General features: G+C 44.5%; 1 protein-coding gene across 9 annotated transcripts in view; it reads right to left on the reverse strand.

The window, feature by feature from the left end:
• The window catches only part of LOC120722328 (CUB and sushi domain-containing protein 3-like), a 249206-nt gene that overhangs the window by 103726 nt on the left and 126360 nt on the right, over positions 1-19120 (reverse strand). For all 9 annotated transcript variants that reach the window (XR_005693406.1, XR_005693405.1, XM_040013302.1 and 6 more), the window contains 4 exons: positions 17907-18045; positions 16397-16584; positions 15887-16081; positions 12892-13008 (listed from right to left, as the gene is read on the reverse strand). Coding sequence is in view for 7 of the 9 variants with exons in the window: in XM_040013302.1 (XP_039869236.1) it covers positions 12892-13008; positions 15887-16081; positions 16397-16584; positions 17907-18045 (639 nt within the window). In the remaining 2 variants the exon portion in view is untranslated. The remainder of the gene's footprint in view (positions 1-12891; positions 13009-15886; positions 16082-16396; positions 16585-17906; positions 18046-19120) is intronic.

A 19120-nucleotide genomic window follows, 5' to 3' on the forward strand; every position in this document is an offset into this window, starting at 1 on the left:
CACCATTAAAAACAGTAAAACGTGGTAAGAATTCCTCTTCTGATTCTGATGAAGACAATTCTTTTGTGTCATGTGACAGTCCTGCATATTTGACTTCTGATTTCTTGCCGTTTCAGTCCAGTCAGTCACACAACCAAATCTGAAAGCATCTTAATGTGAAAAGCTAAAAGAGAAGATATTACTAGTGTAAATCTCCATCATGCTAAAACACAGAACCCATAATAAAATATTCAATATTAAGTGTGCATGCAGTACAGGCATTACAGCACTTCAATTTTATTCCATTTCACTCACTTGCAACCACATCACTTCTCAGTGGTGCAAAAAGAAAAAAAACTACAGTATTTATCTGAAATGAAGTATAAGTCTGATAACAGGCTCTGGTTTCTGAGGTATCATGTTGAAGCTAATCAGTGAACCTTGACTACCTCTGCAGGGTCTCTATCTCCCTCTGTCCTTGCTTCAGTGTGAAAGGCCTTAAAGGGATTTTGTCTGACAGTGAGGCAGAAGAAACTCTAAAAACTACCTCAGTTTCACTTTTTGTGCATGTTTATCATCTTGCCGCATGTACAAACTCAGGCGAGACCCAGGGAAGACGCCCGCATCATCTCCATATCTATTTTATTGAGCTTCTGCTTCTACCTAACATGTATGTTTTATTTATTTTTCCCATTGGCCAATAATAACATGCCCACTTTCATAAGTACACAACTCCCAGCAATTGCTTCCCATAAGCTGATTAAACTTAGCTTCCAGCCAGCTTCTCATTGACTTAAAGTTAAAAAGGTGCATCTTTCAAGAACTTTTGCATCTCATGTTTTACAATATTTTACAAATAAAGTGTTACTGGATTCTGTCCATTTCAGGTCTGAGTCAAATTAAAAGCAAAAACATATTTTGAGGCCTCTTTAGATTCACCCCTTTTTTTAAATTGTTATGTGTGTGCATCTAAATCACAATCTTTGAAATTTGAGAGGTCACATCCAGAGATGGGCAGTAACGCGTTACTGTAATCTGATTACTTTTTTAAAAAAGTAACGAGTAAAGTAAGGGATTACTATCGCAAAAACTGTAATTAGATTACCATTACTTTCCCGTAGGAACGCTGCGTTACTGCGTTACTAAAACCGTGATTTTTTTGTGAGAATGTCTCATGACAATGACGTAAGCGAGTGCGACGTTCGTGACAACAGCTGTGTGCAGATCAACAATGGATAATATGTCGAGTACAGGAGAGAGTATGAGCATGCAGCGTTTAAAGCGTGGAAGTACTGACCTTATTTTGAGTTTGATTCCATAAAAAGTGACAAAAACATTAGTGTCCGTTGTGCGTGGGAAGAAAACTTCTTTTTACAGCGAAAAAAAAACCCTAAACAAGCACCGAGTGCCCAACGACATAATGGGAAATTCACAGAGAAACTCGCGGATTCTTCCACTGACCACTGCGGCACACCTGCACCAGGGTAAACCTCCGCCTACCCCACTTCTGCTTTACAGGTGAAAATAGAGCAAAAGATCCGCTAGTCTTTGACTTTAATTATTTTCTGCTGTGTTTTACTTGCATCTATTTGAAAGACTGAGTGTAAACACAAAAAATATTTTATTTTATGTGCTGGAATGTGCAGAAAATAGGTTTAAATGTTAAACGAATTTCTTCAAGTCAGAGAATGGTGCATATAATTTAATTTTTACTTGATGCATAAAGTTAAAAGATTAAAACTGATAAAACAAGTTAAAAAAAAGAGACTTTTCCATTTGATTACATTTTGTGATGGATTATGCAAAAAAAGTAGAATTGGGCTGAAAGATCTATCGCTTTATTACCTATTCAGGTTGTAAATCGTGTTTTTAAAAAGTAACTAAGTAACTAAGTAATTAATTACTTTTGAAAATAAGTAATCAGTAAAGTAACGGGATTACTTTTTGGGGGAAGTAATCAGTAATTAGTTACTGATTACTTTTTTCAAGTAACTTGACCAACACTGGTCACATCTAAAAAAAACACTATTGTTGGTCAGAAGTTAAAACTGTGGGAAACAATTCAGTTCAATTCAAATCAAGGTGCTTTCAAGGTGCTAAAGACCTACAATATTAGAGACATACAACAATCAGACGACTTCCTATGAGCAAGCACTTGGCGACAGTGGGAAGGAAAAAAACCCTTTAAAGAGGAAGAAACCTCTTAAACCCAGAACCAGGCTCAAGAAGAGGCAGCCATCTGCTACGACCAGTTGGAGGTGAGGGGAAGAAGACAGGACAAAAGACAGAGTGTGAAAATAATTATTAATAATAACTACTGCTCAGTAGTAGAGTGGTGTATAAACACAAATGGTGAAAAGAGGTGAGCAAAGAAATGATCAGTGCATCATGGGAAGCTCTCAGCAGCCTAGCCCTATTGCAGTACAATTGAGGAAAGGTTAAGGGTCCCCTGGTCCAGCCCAGATCATAAGCTCTATCAAGTTTCAAGCGTAATCTTAAAAAGAGAGATGGTGTACGTTGTGTACAGAATCCATACTGGGAGCCGGTTACACAGAAGTGGGACCTGAAAGCTGAAGAACAGAAGTCGCAGTAGATGGCCGCCCCTCCCTGAGCCTGAATCTGCCGGAGGTTTCTTCCTGTTAAAAGGGAGTTTTTCCTTCTGTGACGTACGCTATGCACAGATACACCCACACACAGGTTGTTATCATCAGATTCCACATTTATTGCGAGTGTCCACGGAATTATAACAGAACACCGTCTGACAGCGGTCGGTTCCCGCAGAGTCTTCCTCCTCCGCTCCTCTCCACCTCACTATATAAAGGGAAGGAAAACCACCATCAGTCCAAAATCGCCATCAGCTGTTCTCACCAGCACCGCCCCGTTGAGCTCACTGCATCACTCCTCCCCTGCAGCCGCGCCCCGGACCACACCTCCGCCACATACCCCCACCGCCCGACTGAGGCCGGCGAGCCCTCCGGCCGAACCTACTCCCCCCCCCGCGCGAGCGAGAGAGGAAATCGGCCACCGCCATCTGCGCCCCCGGCCTATGGACCACCTTGAACTTAAAGGGCTGTAAAGCCAGATACCACCGGGTGATCCGGGCGTTGGCATCTTTCATGCGGTGGAGCCACTGCAGCGGGGCGTGGTCCGAGCAGAGGGTGAATGAGCGCCCCAGGAGGTAATAGCGAAGGGAGTCGACCGCCCACCGGATAGCCAAGCACTCCTTCTCCACGGTGCTGTACCGTCTTTCACGCTCTGCCAGCTTCCGGCTGATGTAAAGAACGGGACGGTCGGCCCCCCGCACCTGCTGGGACAAAACGGCCCCCAGCCCCCTGTTCGAGGCGTCAGTCTGCAGAACAAAAGGGAGGGAAAAGTTAGGGGTGTGAAGCAGCGGCTCCCCACAGAGAGACTTTTTCACCTGCACAAACGCCGCCTGGCACGGCCCCGTCCACTGAACCAGATCTGGAGCACCCTTCCAGGTAAGGTCGGTTAAGGGGTTGGTCAGCTGCGCAAACCCTGGCACGAACCGGTGATAGTAACCTGCCAACCCCAGAAACCGTCTCACCTCCTTTTTAGTCTTGGGGCGCGGGCAGGATGCGATAGCCGCCGTCTTTTCCACCTGTGGACGCACCTGCCCACCCCCCAAGTGGTACCCCAGATACTGTACCTCCCTCCGTCCAACCGCACACTTCTTCGGGTTGGCCGTGAGCCCCGCCCTCCTCAGGGACTCCAGGACCGCGGCCACCCGCTGCACATGCAGACAAGGGAATCTGCCAGTAGCCCTTGGTTAAATCCAGTGTCGTGAAAAAACGGGCCGTGCCCAGCTGATCCAGGAGCTCGTCGACCCGGGGCATGGGATAAGCATCAAAACGTGACACTTCATTCACCTTGCGATAGTCGACACAGAACCGTATAGACCCATCCTTCTTCACCACCAGAACGATGGGGCTACACCAGGCGCTGTGCGACTCTTCTATCACTCCCATTCTCAGCATTTCAGCCAATTCCCTCTGCACAATTTGCCGTTTATGCTCAGGAAGCCTGTAGGGCCGTGAACGCACCGTCACGCCAGGCTGCGTTACAAAATGATGCTCAATGAGAGACGTTCGGCCGGGCAGGGGGGAGAACACATCAGCAAAACGCTGTTGTAACGCGACAACGTCCGCTCTCTGGGCCTGTGTGAGATGGTCATCACAAGGGAGGGAGGCGGGGATGACGGAATTTGGCACCTCCGGCCCCAACTCATCTCTCTCCTTAACCAGGCTCACCAGCGACGCGGATTCAACCTCTCTCCACTTTTTAAGGAGATTGAGGTGATAAATCTGCGTGGCCCCACCCCTGTCCGACCGAGCGACCTCATAGTCAACGTCCCCGACTCGCCGTGTGACCATAAAGGGCCCTTGCCACTTGGCGAGCAACTTTGAGCTGGAGGAAGGGAGTAACACAAGCACTTTGTCTCCCGGTGAAAATAGCCTGAGTCTAGCCCCTCTGTCATACAGGCGCTGCTGACGCTGCTGGGCCTGGAGAAAATTCTCCCGTGACAACCTCCCCAAAGTGTGGAGTTTCGCTCTCAGGTCCAGCACGTACTGAATCTCATTCTTGGCGGGGCTCGGACCGTCCTCCCAGCTTTCCTTAATCAGGTCGAGCACCCCACGTGGCCTCCTGCCGAACAGCAGTTCAAAGGGAGAAAATCCCGTGGAGGCCTGGGGCACCTCCCGCACTGCGAATAACAGAGGGTCTAGCCAGCGATCCCAATTGCGTTCATCCTCGTTAATGAACTTACGAATCATGGACTTCAAAGTCTTATTCAGCCGCTCCACCAGCCCGTCCGTCTGAGGGTGGTAGATGCTGGTCCGAATAGATTTAATGCCCAGTAATTCGTACAGTTCCCGCAGTGTACGAGACATAAACGACGTGCCCTGGTCAGTCAGTATCTCTTTCGGGATTCCGACTCGGGAGATGACCTGAAACAGTGCCTGCGCCACACTCTTTGCAGAGATGGTGCGCAGCGGGACTGCTTCCGGGTACCGCGTTGCATAATCCACCAGGACTAACACAAAGCGGTAGCTGCGTGCACTCCGGTGAAACGGCCCGATGAGGTCCATGCCAATGCGCTCAAACGGGACCTCTATGATTGGAAGCGGGCGCAAAGGCGCTTTTGGTACGGCCGGCTGATTAACAAGTTGGCAGTCCGGGCAGGACGCGCACCAGCGGCGCACATCCGCTCGGATGCCCGGCCAATAAAATCGGGCCGTTATTTGCTCCAGAGTTTTTTCGTATCCCATATGCCCTGCCATGGGGTTATAATGAGCCGCCTGGAAAATCGTTTCCCGGCGGCCCTGCGGCACCAACAGCTGGGTGTGTGTCACCTCCGTCCGAGTGTCACGACTCACTCGATATAACCTATCTTTCGATAAAATGAAGCGTGGGTAGGTTCCGCACGGCTTCAGGGCGCACCACGTGACCATCAATCTCAATCACCTGGTCAAAGGCTGAGCGTAAGGTGTCGTCACGAGACTGCTCCAGTGGGAAATCACCCGTGGGGGGAACTTCCGGAGCCGGCGGGGCTTCCCGTGAAGGACTCGCCGTCTCCCCCTCCCCAGAGTCAGTGTTGGACGGCCCCGCGTCACCGCTGAGCGCCGCGCAGACACTACATGCTACTAACGGTCGTGACCGCACCCCCGCGTACTGTCCCAACAGATGATGAAACCCCGGCCAATTCGTGCCCAGAATTAGGGGATGCGACAGGCGCGGGCTAACCGCAGCCGTTACTCTATGCGTTTTGCCCTTATACTTTAATAACAGCGGCACTATGGGATACCTGTGAACATCACCATGAACACACCTCACCTCCACCCATTCTGCCTCCAGCAATGCCCTGGGGCGAACCAAACCTTGGTGCACGAGGGTCTGCGTGCAGCCCGTGTCCACCAAAGCATGGCGTATACCCCCTCGAGTCCTTACCGGAATGCTGTATGTCCCTCCCGGACCGGGAGAGGGTGCTGGAGCACCGGCAACGCGGAACACCTGCCCCACCTCCATCAGAGGACAGTCCCTCCTCAGGTGTCCCGGCTCTAGCGGCAAGGTGGTCCTCCGCCAACGTAACCGCCACCTCCAGACTCGCGGGACGGTGGCACCTGACCCATCTCGGCGTCTCCGCAGGCAGCCCCTCCACGAACTGCTCCAGCACCACCTTGTCCACCAGCAGCGTCTCGCCCTCTGACGATCCCGGCTGCAGCCAGCGTACGGCCGCGTCATGCAGCTTCCGGGCCCAAGCAAACGGCTGATCTGCCGCGGCCAGCCGACAGGCCTGGAACCGCCGGCGGTGATCTTCAGCGGTGAGCCCCAACCTGTCCACCACCGCCCGGCTCACGTCCTGGAAGCTGCCCCTCGAGGCCGGCGGCAGACTCAGGGCCGCCGTCCGAGCCTCCCCCGACAGCAGAGGAAGCAAACGCGGAGCCCACTCCACCTGCGGCCACTGGCAGGCCTCCGCCGTGGCACGAAAAGTCTCCAGAAAAACCTGGGGGTCGTCCCCGTCCCCCATCCGGGGCACCGCCACCGACAGCGGCGGGGGCTTCGGCGGGGCAGCGGCGCCAACCAGCCACTCCAGAACCAGAGTCTGCCGGTCCGTCTGCTCCTGCAGCGCAGCCAGGTGAGCTCGCTGGGCCGCCGCATGGTCGTGGCTCATCTTCGCCATCTCCGCCAGCATCTGTGCCAGATACTGCAAAGGCTGGGCGGGCGGCGCAGCCTGCGGGTCGGACATCCCCACACCGGCAGGCTCCTGGGTTTCGGCACCACTTGTGACGTACGCTATGCACAGACACACCCACACACAGGTTGTTATCATCAGATTCCACATTTATTGCGAGTGTCCACGGAATTATAACAGAACACCGTCTGACAGCAGTCGGTTCCCGCAGAGTCTTCCTCCTCCGCTCCTCTCCACCTCACTATATAAAGGGAAGGAAAACCACCATCAGTCCAAAATCGCCATCAGCTGTTCTCACCAGCACCGCCCCGTTGAGCTCACTGCATCACTCCTCCCCTGCAGCCGCGCCCCGGACCACACCTCCGCCACACCTTCCCACTGTCGCCAAAGTGCTTGCTCATAGGGAGTCATTTGATTGTTGGTTTTTCTCTGTATGTATTATTGTAGTGTCTACCCTACAAATATAAAGCGCAACTGTTGTTGTGACTTGGCGCTATATAAATGAATTGAATTGAATTCAGGTAAAGAGTCAAACCCTTTGAGGACCATGCTCTTCTAAGAAACTGCTCATCATATCATCATAATTTAAATGGAACGAAACACAGCCACCTCTTCCCCACACCCACTGGATTGGCCTTAAGGCAAAGTATGCAAAAAGCCCAAATAAGGTGCTAAAAATACTAACAGCACAAGCAGTCGTGAAAGGTAAGAAAAATGGAAGCATATGTTTGTCCTTCTGGAAATGAATTATGGAAGAGCTACCTGTCACCTTTGTTTTATGGTAGCGCGGGCCTTCTGAGATTCTGAGCTATGACAGCATACACAAGCCTCATTTACAGAAACGAAAGGGATTATATGACAGCATCGACACATATATTTTTAATGACCCATTATCATAGTGAAATTGCATCAGCTCTTTTGGCAGGGTGTACGTGGCTGTACCTTGGCACAATCTGTATGCAGCCCATTAGGCTTTTATCTTGGGTAAAAACTCTGTTCGGTTTCTTTTGGTTACTCAAGAGAGAAAGAAAACTGTAAGTGGCCTGTGGCTTCTTTTTACTTCCTGCTTTAACTGTACTGATACTTTTTTCTTGGCTTGGGTTTTTATTAGTGTTTGTACTTGCTGACTAGAACTGGTTTATACGGCATTCATTAATGGGGTTTTAAAGGGTAACACAAGCCAGTACAATGACAAAGAGAGCACCCAGAATCTCTGCAATCTTCGAAAGTCTTCGAAATCAGTCAGTGTCGTCATTCAAGACTGTGTCTTACACACATCAAAAACCACATGCTCTACCATGAAAGATCTCCAACTCAAGGCAGAGCCAAAACAAATTCACAGTTTATATTAGGTTGAGGGAAGTGTATGGTGTAAGCTGATGGAGACAGACAAGGTAATGATTTTGTTGTGTAGGATGTAGCAAGTCATGTGCTGGGGTGGCTCGAGGCAGAATCTTACACTTCAGCAAACATCACTGATGAGTCAACAATCAGCCCCCGGGGTCTACACTTTATGATCGCTCTCAGCAGTACTCTGTTCCTCTCGCCCTATTCTTCTCATTCTCTGTCTCGCTTATTATAACCCCCTCATTTATTATCTCTCGCCATCTAACTTTCTCTCAGACTTTGACATTCAACAAAGTTCGATGTGCCTCTCTCTCATAGTTAGACCTTTTACCTCTTGAAGTCTCGACAGTCTCTCTCTCTCTCTCATGCTGATTCTGTCCGTCTTGTTAGAGCCCAGATTTATTACAACAATCTGCCAGTGCTCCTGTCTCGCCTACTAACACATACAATGGCAAACATCATGCATATGTTGTTGTTACCATTATATAGATACGTACACTGAAGCTATAAAGGGCCTCGGGCGGATAAACAGAGGTGAATTAATGTTGTCTCTACGAAATGAAATTCACCATTAACTCCACACGAGAGACCTTGGACCGAGAATGTACCTTGGGATAAAATGGACCATTTGAAAAGTTAACCACAGGTTAAAAAAAAATATGTATATAGATATATATGATATGCTTCATAATCTTGTTAAAATCTTGTTAAAATTAGGTCTAAGGCTGGACCTGGAGAACATAAGGTGAAACCACTGCATTGTGTTGCTCTAATAGTCAGGCTACAAATGGCTTTTGATGTCATTTTTAATGAGCTTGAAATTCACAGTTTATTTTCAATGTACTGATCTGAGAGTCATATCTCAAAACAAAGAAAAACCTGCAAAAGAAAAACACCCAGAAATGCCACAGAGGGTCCTAATTGGAAGAGTTTGGATCACCTCTGAAGCCATCAACATTTGGGAAGAGGGTTGTAATGAACAAGCAGATCCTTTAGGCTAAACAAAACAGACTGGTGAAAAAAAAAACACACAAAAAAACCGCACAACGAGACCAGAAGCACAGTTTGGAACTTTTTATCCCTTCCAAAAAACAAACAAATATCCAGTTTTTCCCTCTGTGAACCCCCGCAAGCAATGAGGTTATCCCACGTGTCTGTTTTAGGCAGGAAAATACAACATCCTGTCGGAAGTATAGGACAGAAAGTTAGCCGTCGAACTCGGCGTAAACAAGAGCAAATGCCTGTAGGCAGTGTATATCTTTATGTTTCCAAGCAGTGCCCAAGGCAAAGGTTGAGTGCCATGAATAATTCACGCCTTTACAAAAAGAAACACAGTTATTGTTTGAAATATGACTACAACCATTATTTCTGACAGAATAATTAAATATTAAAGGGCAAGATAGATGCACATTGTACTTTAATGACATTTGAATGAGGCAAAGTAAAATAAGCCACGCACAAAATATGAGTGGTGAGATACCAAGAAATGATGGCTCACCAGTGACTGCAGAGCCTCCTGCTTCTTGTTGACTATACACGCACCATGGTTTAAGCACTGGTGTCTACTGTCAGCTATTATTTTTATGATTATCAGTGTGGAGACAGTACGTACATATGAGCCTATACATGTGTACACGGGCTAAGAGTGGTGATGAGGTTTATAAATACGAACGGTCTACTTTCATACCAGCATGTCCTTTGCAAGACAGCAATAATTTGCATGATAGAGACAGTGCTTCAGGGAGAATTGTTCAAGATTACATAGTGGTGCATAGTTATTATGGATAAATGTTTATGTGCATACATTATATCATATCAGATGTAAAACACGACAAACAAAATGCAGTCCAAACCTACAAACAGTAAGGATACATCAAGGAAGGTATGCACCGATCTATTCATTCAATGAGACAAAAGCACAACAGCTTGGATAGTGTAGTTAATCTATACAAATTCTTCTATGGTTACGTAAAACAAAATATCTGCCAACATCCCATTCATGTATAAACAAGCTTTCGCAAGCTTTTGCACCGACCACCTGTGACAGAATCACACACCTTAAAACTGCGCTTTTAGGGAAACTAACAACAAAAAAGGAAACCCATCATCATCAGTAGTAATACTTTTTGCATTCATGCAGCAATCTGGATATCATTTTATATCAGGTTAAACAAAGTGTGAATTCTTCACTAAAAAAAAGAAAAAATAAGAGTGCTTCTGCTGCTATCTAATCACTCTTTTAGACAGTTTCCTTTGGTGCTTCAGGTCTAACTTCCAGGTGCCTAAGCAACAAGACAGTTGAAGGTGGGGAAAAAGAAATCAATAGCTGACTCGCTCTGTCACAAATGTAGCAAAGCTAAACTGAAAAAGTGATTTATCTTTTCTTTTTTGCTGAGAATGTACAGTGAAAACCTTTATTTTCTCACATGAAGAACATTTTCCCATCCTGTTTGCTGTACACTCATATCAAAAACAATCACATACTTAATCCACCATTGCGCTTTAAATCAATATACAATATAGGTTAACAATAAAATGAAACATGTGCGTGTCACTTATCTTTTTTCTTTCAACAGTACTTTCATTCTGAAAACCAACAGCTCATGGCTCATTGCAATCTTGGCTAGCATTGGCTATACACAAACACTGTATTGTCACTTAGTTAATCAAATATTCTATTAATAATCAGGAAAAAATGAAATGGTCCAATTCATCTTAAATGCAGTGCTTCCAACTCCAAATCTGTTCAGATTTCTGAGGACTCTCACTAACATACTGTACTTATATATAGAATTTCAAACATTCACATACACTGCATGATATGGATATCTATATTTAGGTCTGTGTAAACCCTTGTGGCTACACTGTGACAGCAAAAGACATATATGCACATAACATTCCAGTTCTCCAACACAGGTGTAAATCCCTCTGGTCACCGGGTCGGAGTGAGGAGATGATTTTCCACTGACCTTTTCCTGCAGCTCCAGCCAGGTTCACACAATGTCTGAAAGGCTTATGGTATGCCATCGGTCATATGAGGGACACACTTAGACACACGTTTGACACTCTACCCTAGGCGCTTACAAATTTCAATTACCTGTATACTAGACACTGAAATGTGATTTCTGTTATCACACTGCCCAAAGGCTAGACTCAGCTGCCAAGCTACTACAGAGAGAAAACAGAATTTCTCTTCTTATTGTTTTATCTGGAGGGCAAGAACACTAAAAATGCTGGACGCTTTGTTCAGTAACATTAAACCCAAAAAAAAAAAAAGTTTATTTATGTGTTTTACTTAATTCATGTGCACTGGTTTCATATCAGCTCAGCAAAGTAAAGTATGCATGTCTCAGCTTGTTTTCATGCACTGATGTTAGTTCCCAACTCTGTCTCAATGTGCATGTGTTTGTGTGTTTGCACTTGTTAGCCTTACTCGATTCACAGCTCATGGCACGTCCCAAAAGCACTCAGCCAAGAGGAGACACCTTCATTTTTTTTAATTCATTCATAATATTAAATCACAATGCAGTAAAAATTACAAAAATAATATCACGATTGGAGAATTCTACAGTTTGATGCTGGTGGCTTGGGGGATGTCATTTGATGTTCTGGCTTTAGATTCACAATTTACAAGGTACTAGCAAAACAAGAGCCATGTGCTGTCACGGGTGTATTATAGCTAGTGAAACATTTTCAGCCTGCTCTACCCAAGCTGCGAATCCCATTTCCTGCAGCCTCACCACAGCAGTCACTCCCTGGAACAAATGCATAAGCCCAGGTGGGAATGTTGCTTGGCGACTTCTACACTCCATTAAGCATTTGCTCCCAGTTTAAGCAAATGCTGCATTTTAATGCAGTGTTTATTTACAAAAGTTTTGTGGTTCCCTGGACTCCATGAGCAGCGGGAGATGGCAACAAAGGATGTAAACTGTCGGACCGGATCATCGCACAGGGGATTAATCTGTGTTTCTAAAGCACGGGGCTTTACAGAATAAAAACATCTGCCTACATTTCGGCTCTTCATTATGACTAACATGAAATATTGAGTAGAAATGCATCAAGGTCTTCTAGAGATCTTTGCTGAATTATGTATACACAGGAGTCCGTGGATAAACTGAGCACCGGAGAATTTGCTTGCGCCGTCTATTCCCCACAGCCCCTCGCTGCATGACCTTCCTCTCCATTACCTACACTACGGAGCATTTTTCACGTCAACACAATCAATTTTTGTTTGCCCTGATCCTGTTCTGCTTTTACGCCTCTTACTGGAACCAAAATCCTGCCATTCTTTACGCTACATTTCAGCTCATACACAAGAGCGGAGGGTAGCTGAAAGAGGTGCGGCACACACCCAACTCTGTAGTGGTATGGAACCAACATCCGTATGTATCGATTCAATCAGATTTCCTCCAACACATACTTGCAATTGGCTTCAATATTTATTGCTCAGCCATTTGCGTGATTGATTTTTATATATGGGGAAGTCTACACAAACCGAATCCTACCCAGCAGCAAACATGCGTGCCAGTGGCCGAAAGCATCAAAGTACCACTCTAAATTGAAAATGCATGCAGCGCAAATTAAGCTCCACAGGAAAAGGGTAATTCAAGTTTGAGCATTGTGTTTGGTGACCACATTTTACAGAAAGCTTCAGTTTCTTCACAGGCTATCTTCCATGCTCATGTTGGAGCAAAAATTCACAGAAAACAGATTATTATCTGTTAGCCTCTTCTTTTTTCTTCTTGGAAGAAAAATATTTCTGGCTGCCACCACATATCAGCTATAAGCAGCATTTTAGCAGGCAATAAGTAACAGCTTTTTTGCAGTTCCATGAAAATAATACTTAAAATGCTTACCAAAGTCCCCAGGGACAAAGATGTCATAGACACAGGTCTGCCCTATGGTGTAATTATGCGGGTAGTTTGGGGACAGCACAGTTCCCTCTGAACCTGTGAAGTGACCTCCGCAGGGAGCTGTGGAGACAGCAAGGCAAGAAGCAGGGAAGCTCAGTTAACAAATATGAGGCAACCAGCTAATAATACCTGGAGGAAAAAGGCATTAAAATAAAATTAGTGCATCTATTGAAGGGTAAGCAGCTAAAAATCACACACACACAAAAAAACAACAACAAACTTTAAAAGTTGCAGACAAATATAAATTTGTCCAGCAAATAAAAAATAATTTGACATTTGAGAGACATTTTGGACACATCTTCAAAAAGAAGAGTGAGCCGTAAACGCGGAAAAGAAAAGCCCTGAGATGTGCTTAGAAAGAGCCAACGGGGGAGACAACCTGCAAGGAAAAATACTTTTTGCCTTTAAAATACAGAAAAACACCATCAGTCACAGGAACACAAAAGCACAGCATTCCCACATGTGACTTTAATCAGCCCATACGGCTCAGCACCCTGTTTTGAAAGATTCAGATTCAATGACTCAGCTAAAGTTGGTCTTTCATCAGACATCCAGCGATTTTTGAAGGTGCTTTGTTATGATGTATAATCCTAATTGATTGAATTTTCCTATCACTAACCTTTACAAAGCATATCCATTAATTTTAATATCTGCTAATACAGCGTGTGGCTAAAGCTAGACTAAGGTCGCTTAAATTTAATTGTCATTAAACATACATCTCTCAAAACTTTCCTGCTACTCTCAGCAGATATTTAGCCGGTGATATTCAGTAGGCTTGTTAATATTAGTTGCAGTCTGTCTTGCTGCTGCATCGCATCTCATAGTCTGATCTTAAGCTGTTGATAATGTACCTAATTAGCTAAGAGTCGCTCTAATGCATTTACCACAGACCTCACGGACCGAGCCATCAGGTGGGAGAGCCTCGACTGTAAACAAACACACAGTCATTTGTATTAGGGAAGCTGTCACCAGCTGCTCTGAACCCCCCTATGGCCCACACTGTGCACATGTCACTGCTGTTCCATCGAGCAGCACATGAGAAGTGAGCAGAGGTGCAGAAGAATGGATCAGCGATTTATCCGCATTTGGTTGCTGAAGTAGCAAGAGGCATGTAATCAAACACATGTGACACGGGCACGCAAGGCTCTAATTCAAGCTGATTTGTCAGACAGAATGGGAGACATGGTGCTGTGGTGGGGGAGGAATCTGAGAATGCTACTAGTGGGAAGGGAAAGCAAACTGCGCTGTCAATCTCGAGTAGGAAAGAGCGGCACCAAGGAAAGCAAGGGATTCTCAAGATATGCTTTAACGGTTTCTGTCTGACAGCCGAGTGCAGTGCTGCACAGAGAAGAGGGCAGGCTGCAAAACCACTCATTTTATGTTTTGTAAAAGGCTGATAGTTACGAAAGAAAGCTAAATGCTTCAGAGAAAAAGGCGAGTTATTACCTCATATGATTACATAAATGGTGATTTAAGAACTCAGTGCATGAAAAAATGATTTTTAAGAATGCTTGGATTGTCTTCAAAGTACGCACACAGCAAAATCTTCATATGATTACTGCATTTAGCAGTAAATCGTGTTATATTGTTACAACACTCCATCAATACAAACAGGATCGCAGTTTGAAGGAACGGCCTTCAAATATAAAATTTTTGAATCATTTTTCAATCATTAGATTTAGAATTTGAATCATATTGACCCTTTCCTTTATTCTACTTTTCTTACATACACAGGGGAGAAAATGGAGCAAATTGTAGCATAATAAAACAAATCTACTATACTGAAAGTACAAGAATAATCTGTAAAGTATGATACCACTATCCAAGAAGCCCACAGGATGCCCTTAAGTTTGGGTAAGAATCACAGTTATACTCTATACTAAATATTAGTTGCTGACCTGAGTGACCTTGACTAAAAGTCCTGCTGTCTGTAGTACAATTTAACAACTGAAAACACAGTGAGCCATTATAGACTTGTTTAACGTAAACAGAGTGTACAGCTTGCTAAATAACATAAAGGAACAGTAGCTGGCCATATGTTGAGGCAGCTGAAGCCATTACATTTAGCCTTGAGACGGTTCAGTCATCAGTTCAGATGCATTTTCAAAGTGAAAACACTTAACGGAGAGCTGTTGATGGACTCTTTAGTAAAACACATAACCCCAGGGCTGCTTAGTGAAGTTACAGAGGTGTCAACTGTAAAAGCAATGAATAGCTCCCTGGCGTGAGGCTGGGTGCTCCCGTTCCCTACTGCAGTAAATGAGCGCTGAATTCTAATTTAACCTTGATAGATTTAAGACTATGACAAATATTAAAATGATTACCGCAAAGAGAAGAAATTGGATATCTCACTCCTTGCATCTTTTTGCATTTCTTATCACACTGTAGAGTTACCTTAAATTCAAATCAGTAGTGGTAAATGGTTTGTCATGAATATTGCTATTCACCATGAAATGCTGAACCTACAGAATGCCAACAACAATAAAACGACGCATTTGCAAACGAACGTTATGTTCACTAGTTTATTACATGTGCTAGTTTATTACATCATATTATAGCTGAATGCAATTTGCCATTTGGGAGTGTCGTTTAAATCCAGAAGACACAAATACCATGCAGGGCAGAGTACTGTGTGGATCTGGAATTGGACACTATGCTTTGACTCACTCATGATATGCTGTAGTTTGCCCTCCATAATCCCAGTTCATGAGTGCTGCACTACAGTTGAACCCATTATATTTTTGTCTTTATTAATTGAGTGACCAGAATGTGCTATGTTCTACATGTGCATCAAACAGCAGCGTGCCCCACATTTCAGCTCTTTTTTTTAAACACAGCGCTCTCCTGGTATCACACTGTATCAAATATTGACCAAACAGCTGGAGTGCAGTTTTCTGCTTCTAAGGCCTTCTGTTATTGCCGAGGTGTTGCCTCTTACCTTGACAACTTGGTTTAGCTCTGTCCCACTCAGGTCTCTTGCTGTTGCCCATGACACACGTCAGTGTCGAGTAGCCCTGCAGCAGGTAGCCAGCCTCGCAATGAAATGTCACCATAGATCCCAGCTTGTAGTCAGTACCCATTCTAGTGCCATTCATCACATTCCCGGGATCAAAACACGCCTCCCGCAGTTTAGCTGCCAATCAAAAAAAACAAAGCTTTTACAACAGTGACAACTACCTAAAATGAGAGGGATTTGTTAAATGCATTAAGCGTTACACAGATTGCAAGTTTCTGTTTAACTTAACAGCACTGTGGTATTAAAAACATTAATTAAGATTGTAAATTTGTGGCAATAGAGGAGGCTGGGTCTTAGGCTAATCTCCAAGTAGCTGTGTGTAGTGTTGTGTTCAAAAGACAAGATGTGTATCAAAGGAAATCCCCTGCTGAACTACATAAACATATTCAGTGGAAATGCTTAAAGAAGCGCATGCCCAAGCCTTTAGAGTACCTTTGTATTCCAAATGAAAGCCAGTGTAGCTCACAGAGCCGTCGCTACGAAATGCCAAGTACATGAAGTTGGAAGTGCTCTCAATCTTCTCAGGAAGTTTACTGTCTTGGAAGCTGCCAATCAGATGGGCGCTGCTGTCTGGCCCATCGTAGATGTACAAGAAATCATAGTTTGGCTCAATACTGAAGCTGTGACAAGCAAAAGAAAGAAACAAATGAAAGATAAAACAGTTATTATTTTGCCAAGCCTTAACCACCAGATTGTACAGATTGAGAGATTTAGAATGCAATTGGGTCTCAAAATGAAAGTGTGCACTGCAATGCTAGAAGTGAGTCATGCCAAGCGATTTGTTTTGCATCTCCAGACAAAGAGATAAAAAAAGATATCTCCCCCAAGAGGTGAGAAGAGATTAAATTGTTGTGACACTGCGGTGGCACAAAATCTTCCCAGACGGCGACGGCAATGCAGTGTGAAAAGATCGTTTCATATTGTAGCGCTGTATATCAAATCACATGCTGCAGTCAGAGAGAGAGGGGAGCATTTGTTTTCAAAATAATGAGCGCGGTTTATGACGAAAATGTAAATAGCTTGGAGATAATTGCATTTGAGTTGGATCAAGGCAACTCCAATTTAAAATCATAACCCCATCCTTTCATTTGGCAATTCCCAAGAGTCAGAGAGAGAGAGAGAACGGCATTGTGCTAACTCTATTAGACGTTTGTTTTGAAAGACAAAGCTGAAGAAGAAACATGGCGAGTTCTCCGCCTTCACCGCGAAGTGTGCGGAAGTACAGAAACAGCAGTGTACCTTTTGTTCCTTTCCAGGCTTTCGCAAAAAGTACTCGACAGCCAAAAGAAGACTGCCCAAGAAAACTGGCCTCGGGCGCATCTGTGGCTTTGCTTTGCAGATATTGGTGCTGCATGCTTAGATTGCAATTAATAATGCAAAGCACTCAGTCGGACTATCTTTCAGCATATTTAACGAGATGCACTCCTATCACAATTCTGCGATATAGTATTCACCCACAAACCATGTTTCCCCACATTTCAGCAAAGCAGGCTGAAATACTACTCCTTCTAAGTGTCTGTAAAGGCACCGCTGCTTTCTCCCTATCTCCCAACACACCTTGGCTCAAACTTAGGTCTTCTGCTTAACACACATGGTCAACTGTGCTTAATGCTGTGATGCTATAGCAGGTTCCACTGCAGAAAACAAGCAATTCCATTGCACAGCCCGATCCACTGCACATCCACTGAGAACTGAGTCAATTCTGTTTCAGACAGGTTACAAAAAAATACCACAGGTTTAGGGAAAGAGTCAGCTTGTAAGCTATTGGCCCATGTTCTTAAGGGACAACACTATTTTTCTTTATCTATTGGCCTTCTCACATCCTGCAAATACGTCAAGTCCTCACATTTCTTTTGACTAAATACTTAATATAAGTGAAAAGTCCACACGTGTGAATAATACATCAACCCATGTGGTTTAGGTTCTGGTGTTGTCGTATTACCTGATGAAAGCCAGGGAGATGACATAGTCAGAGTGAACTGCGATAAGCCAGTCACAGTCTTTGCTGTGTGGGTAGGGATGGGGGTAGTTGGGAGAAAGGATGAATCCTGAAGACCCTGTCACATTCCCACCACAAGGAGCTTGAGAGATAAAAAGGAGGAAGAGATGAATGAGAAAAAAGCTGTGAACACATAAGTAGTCTTTAAACGTGCTGCAAATGCCTTTAGCTAAATTCAGCTTGATACATGTACGGCATGTACACTTATGGGTCGTTAAATTTAACTGGCTATTTCTATAACCTTTGTAAATCTCCATCAGCCGGTGGTGCAGTAACAACGATTAGGGCATTAGAAAGGCCACTGTTTTCCCCCCTTTGCATTATAACACCGTGATACGCCTGACAATTGAGCTGATTCATTTCAATACGGTGTGCTTTTACAACACAATGTAATGCAGCATCTATGAAGTGTGTATTTTTCAGATATAAATGACTGAAAAAACAGTATATATCCCTTACAAGACTTTATTCCATATGTTATCATGTTAATTATTTAATCCACCTTCATTGCTCCTTAATCTCTCTGGGACTATGTGAACGCGTCAAGTATCAATGTAGCAAATCAATCTGAAAGTCAACAGGCTCAGTAGCATGGCTATGTTTGTGACTATTTCAATGTCATTTTTACTGCCTCGGGCACTCCCCCACTCCCCATAATTCTTTGCGCGTCTGTCAACTGTTGATTTTGATGAATAAACTAACAACTGTCACAGCACAATGAAGCAGTGTTTGTAACACGACGGTGACTGTGCTGTTTTTATTAGGCATGGTGACACTTTATTAGCACATGAACAGCTGACATTTACATCAAGTTTTCAGTAACACAGAGATGCTTCTGGTGTCAGTGGATTATGCCAAGTTGTGTGATTTTGTAATTGCGCTCCAAGACTTGCAAACGCCTAAGTCTTTCATGACCAGAAAAAGAGTCTGTTAGACCAGTTGGCAGCAACTAAAGAAAAATTAGGTTTCTTTGGACCTACTTAGTGTAATTATTTCTAATTGCATTGTTAGGTAATTAGCCGTTAAGCTCCAATAAGACACTGTTTTGGGAGACCATAGACTACTCAGTCTTTTAACCAACAACAGAAGTGGATTTGTCCACACAAGAGCTGGCAGCAGCTCAAACATATCTGAAGAGTGTTGTTTATTCTACACAC

The sequence above is a fragment of the Simochromis diagramma genome, unplaced genomic scaffold (assembly GCF_900408965.1).
Source record: "Simochromis diagramma unplaced genomic scaffold, fSimDia1.1 OVJJ01000618.1, whole genome shotgun sequence".
In the NCBI taxonomy this organism is placed as follows: domain Eukaryota; kingdom Metazoa; phylum Chordata; class Actinopteri; order Cichliformes; family Cichlidae; genus Simochromis; species Simochromis diagramma.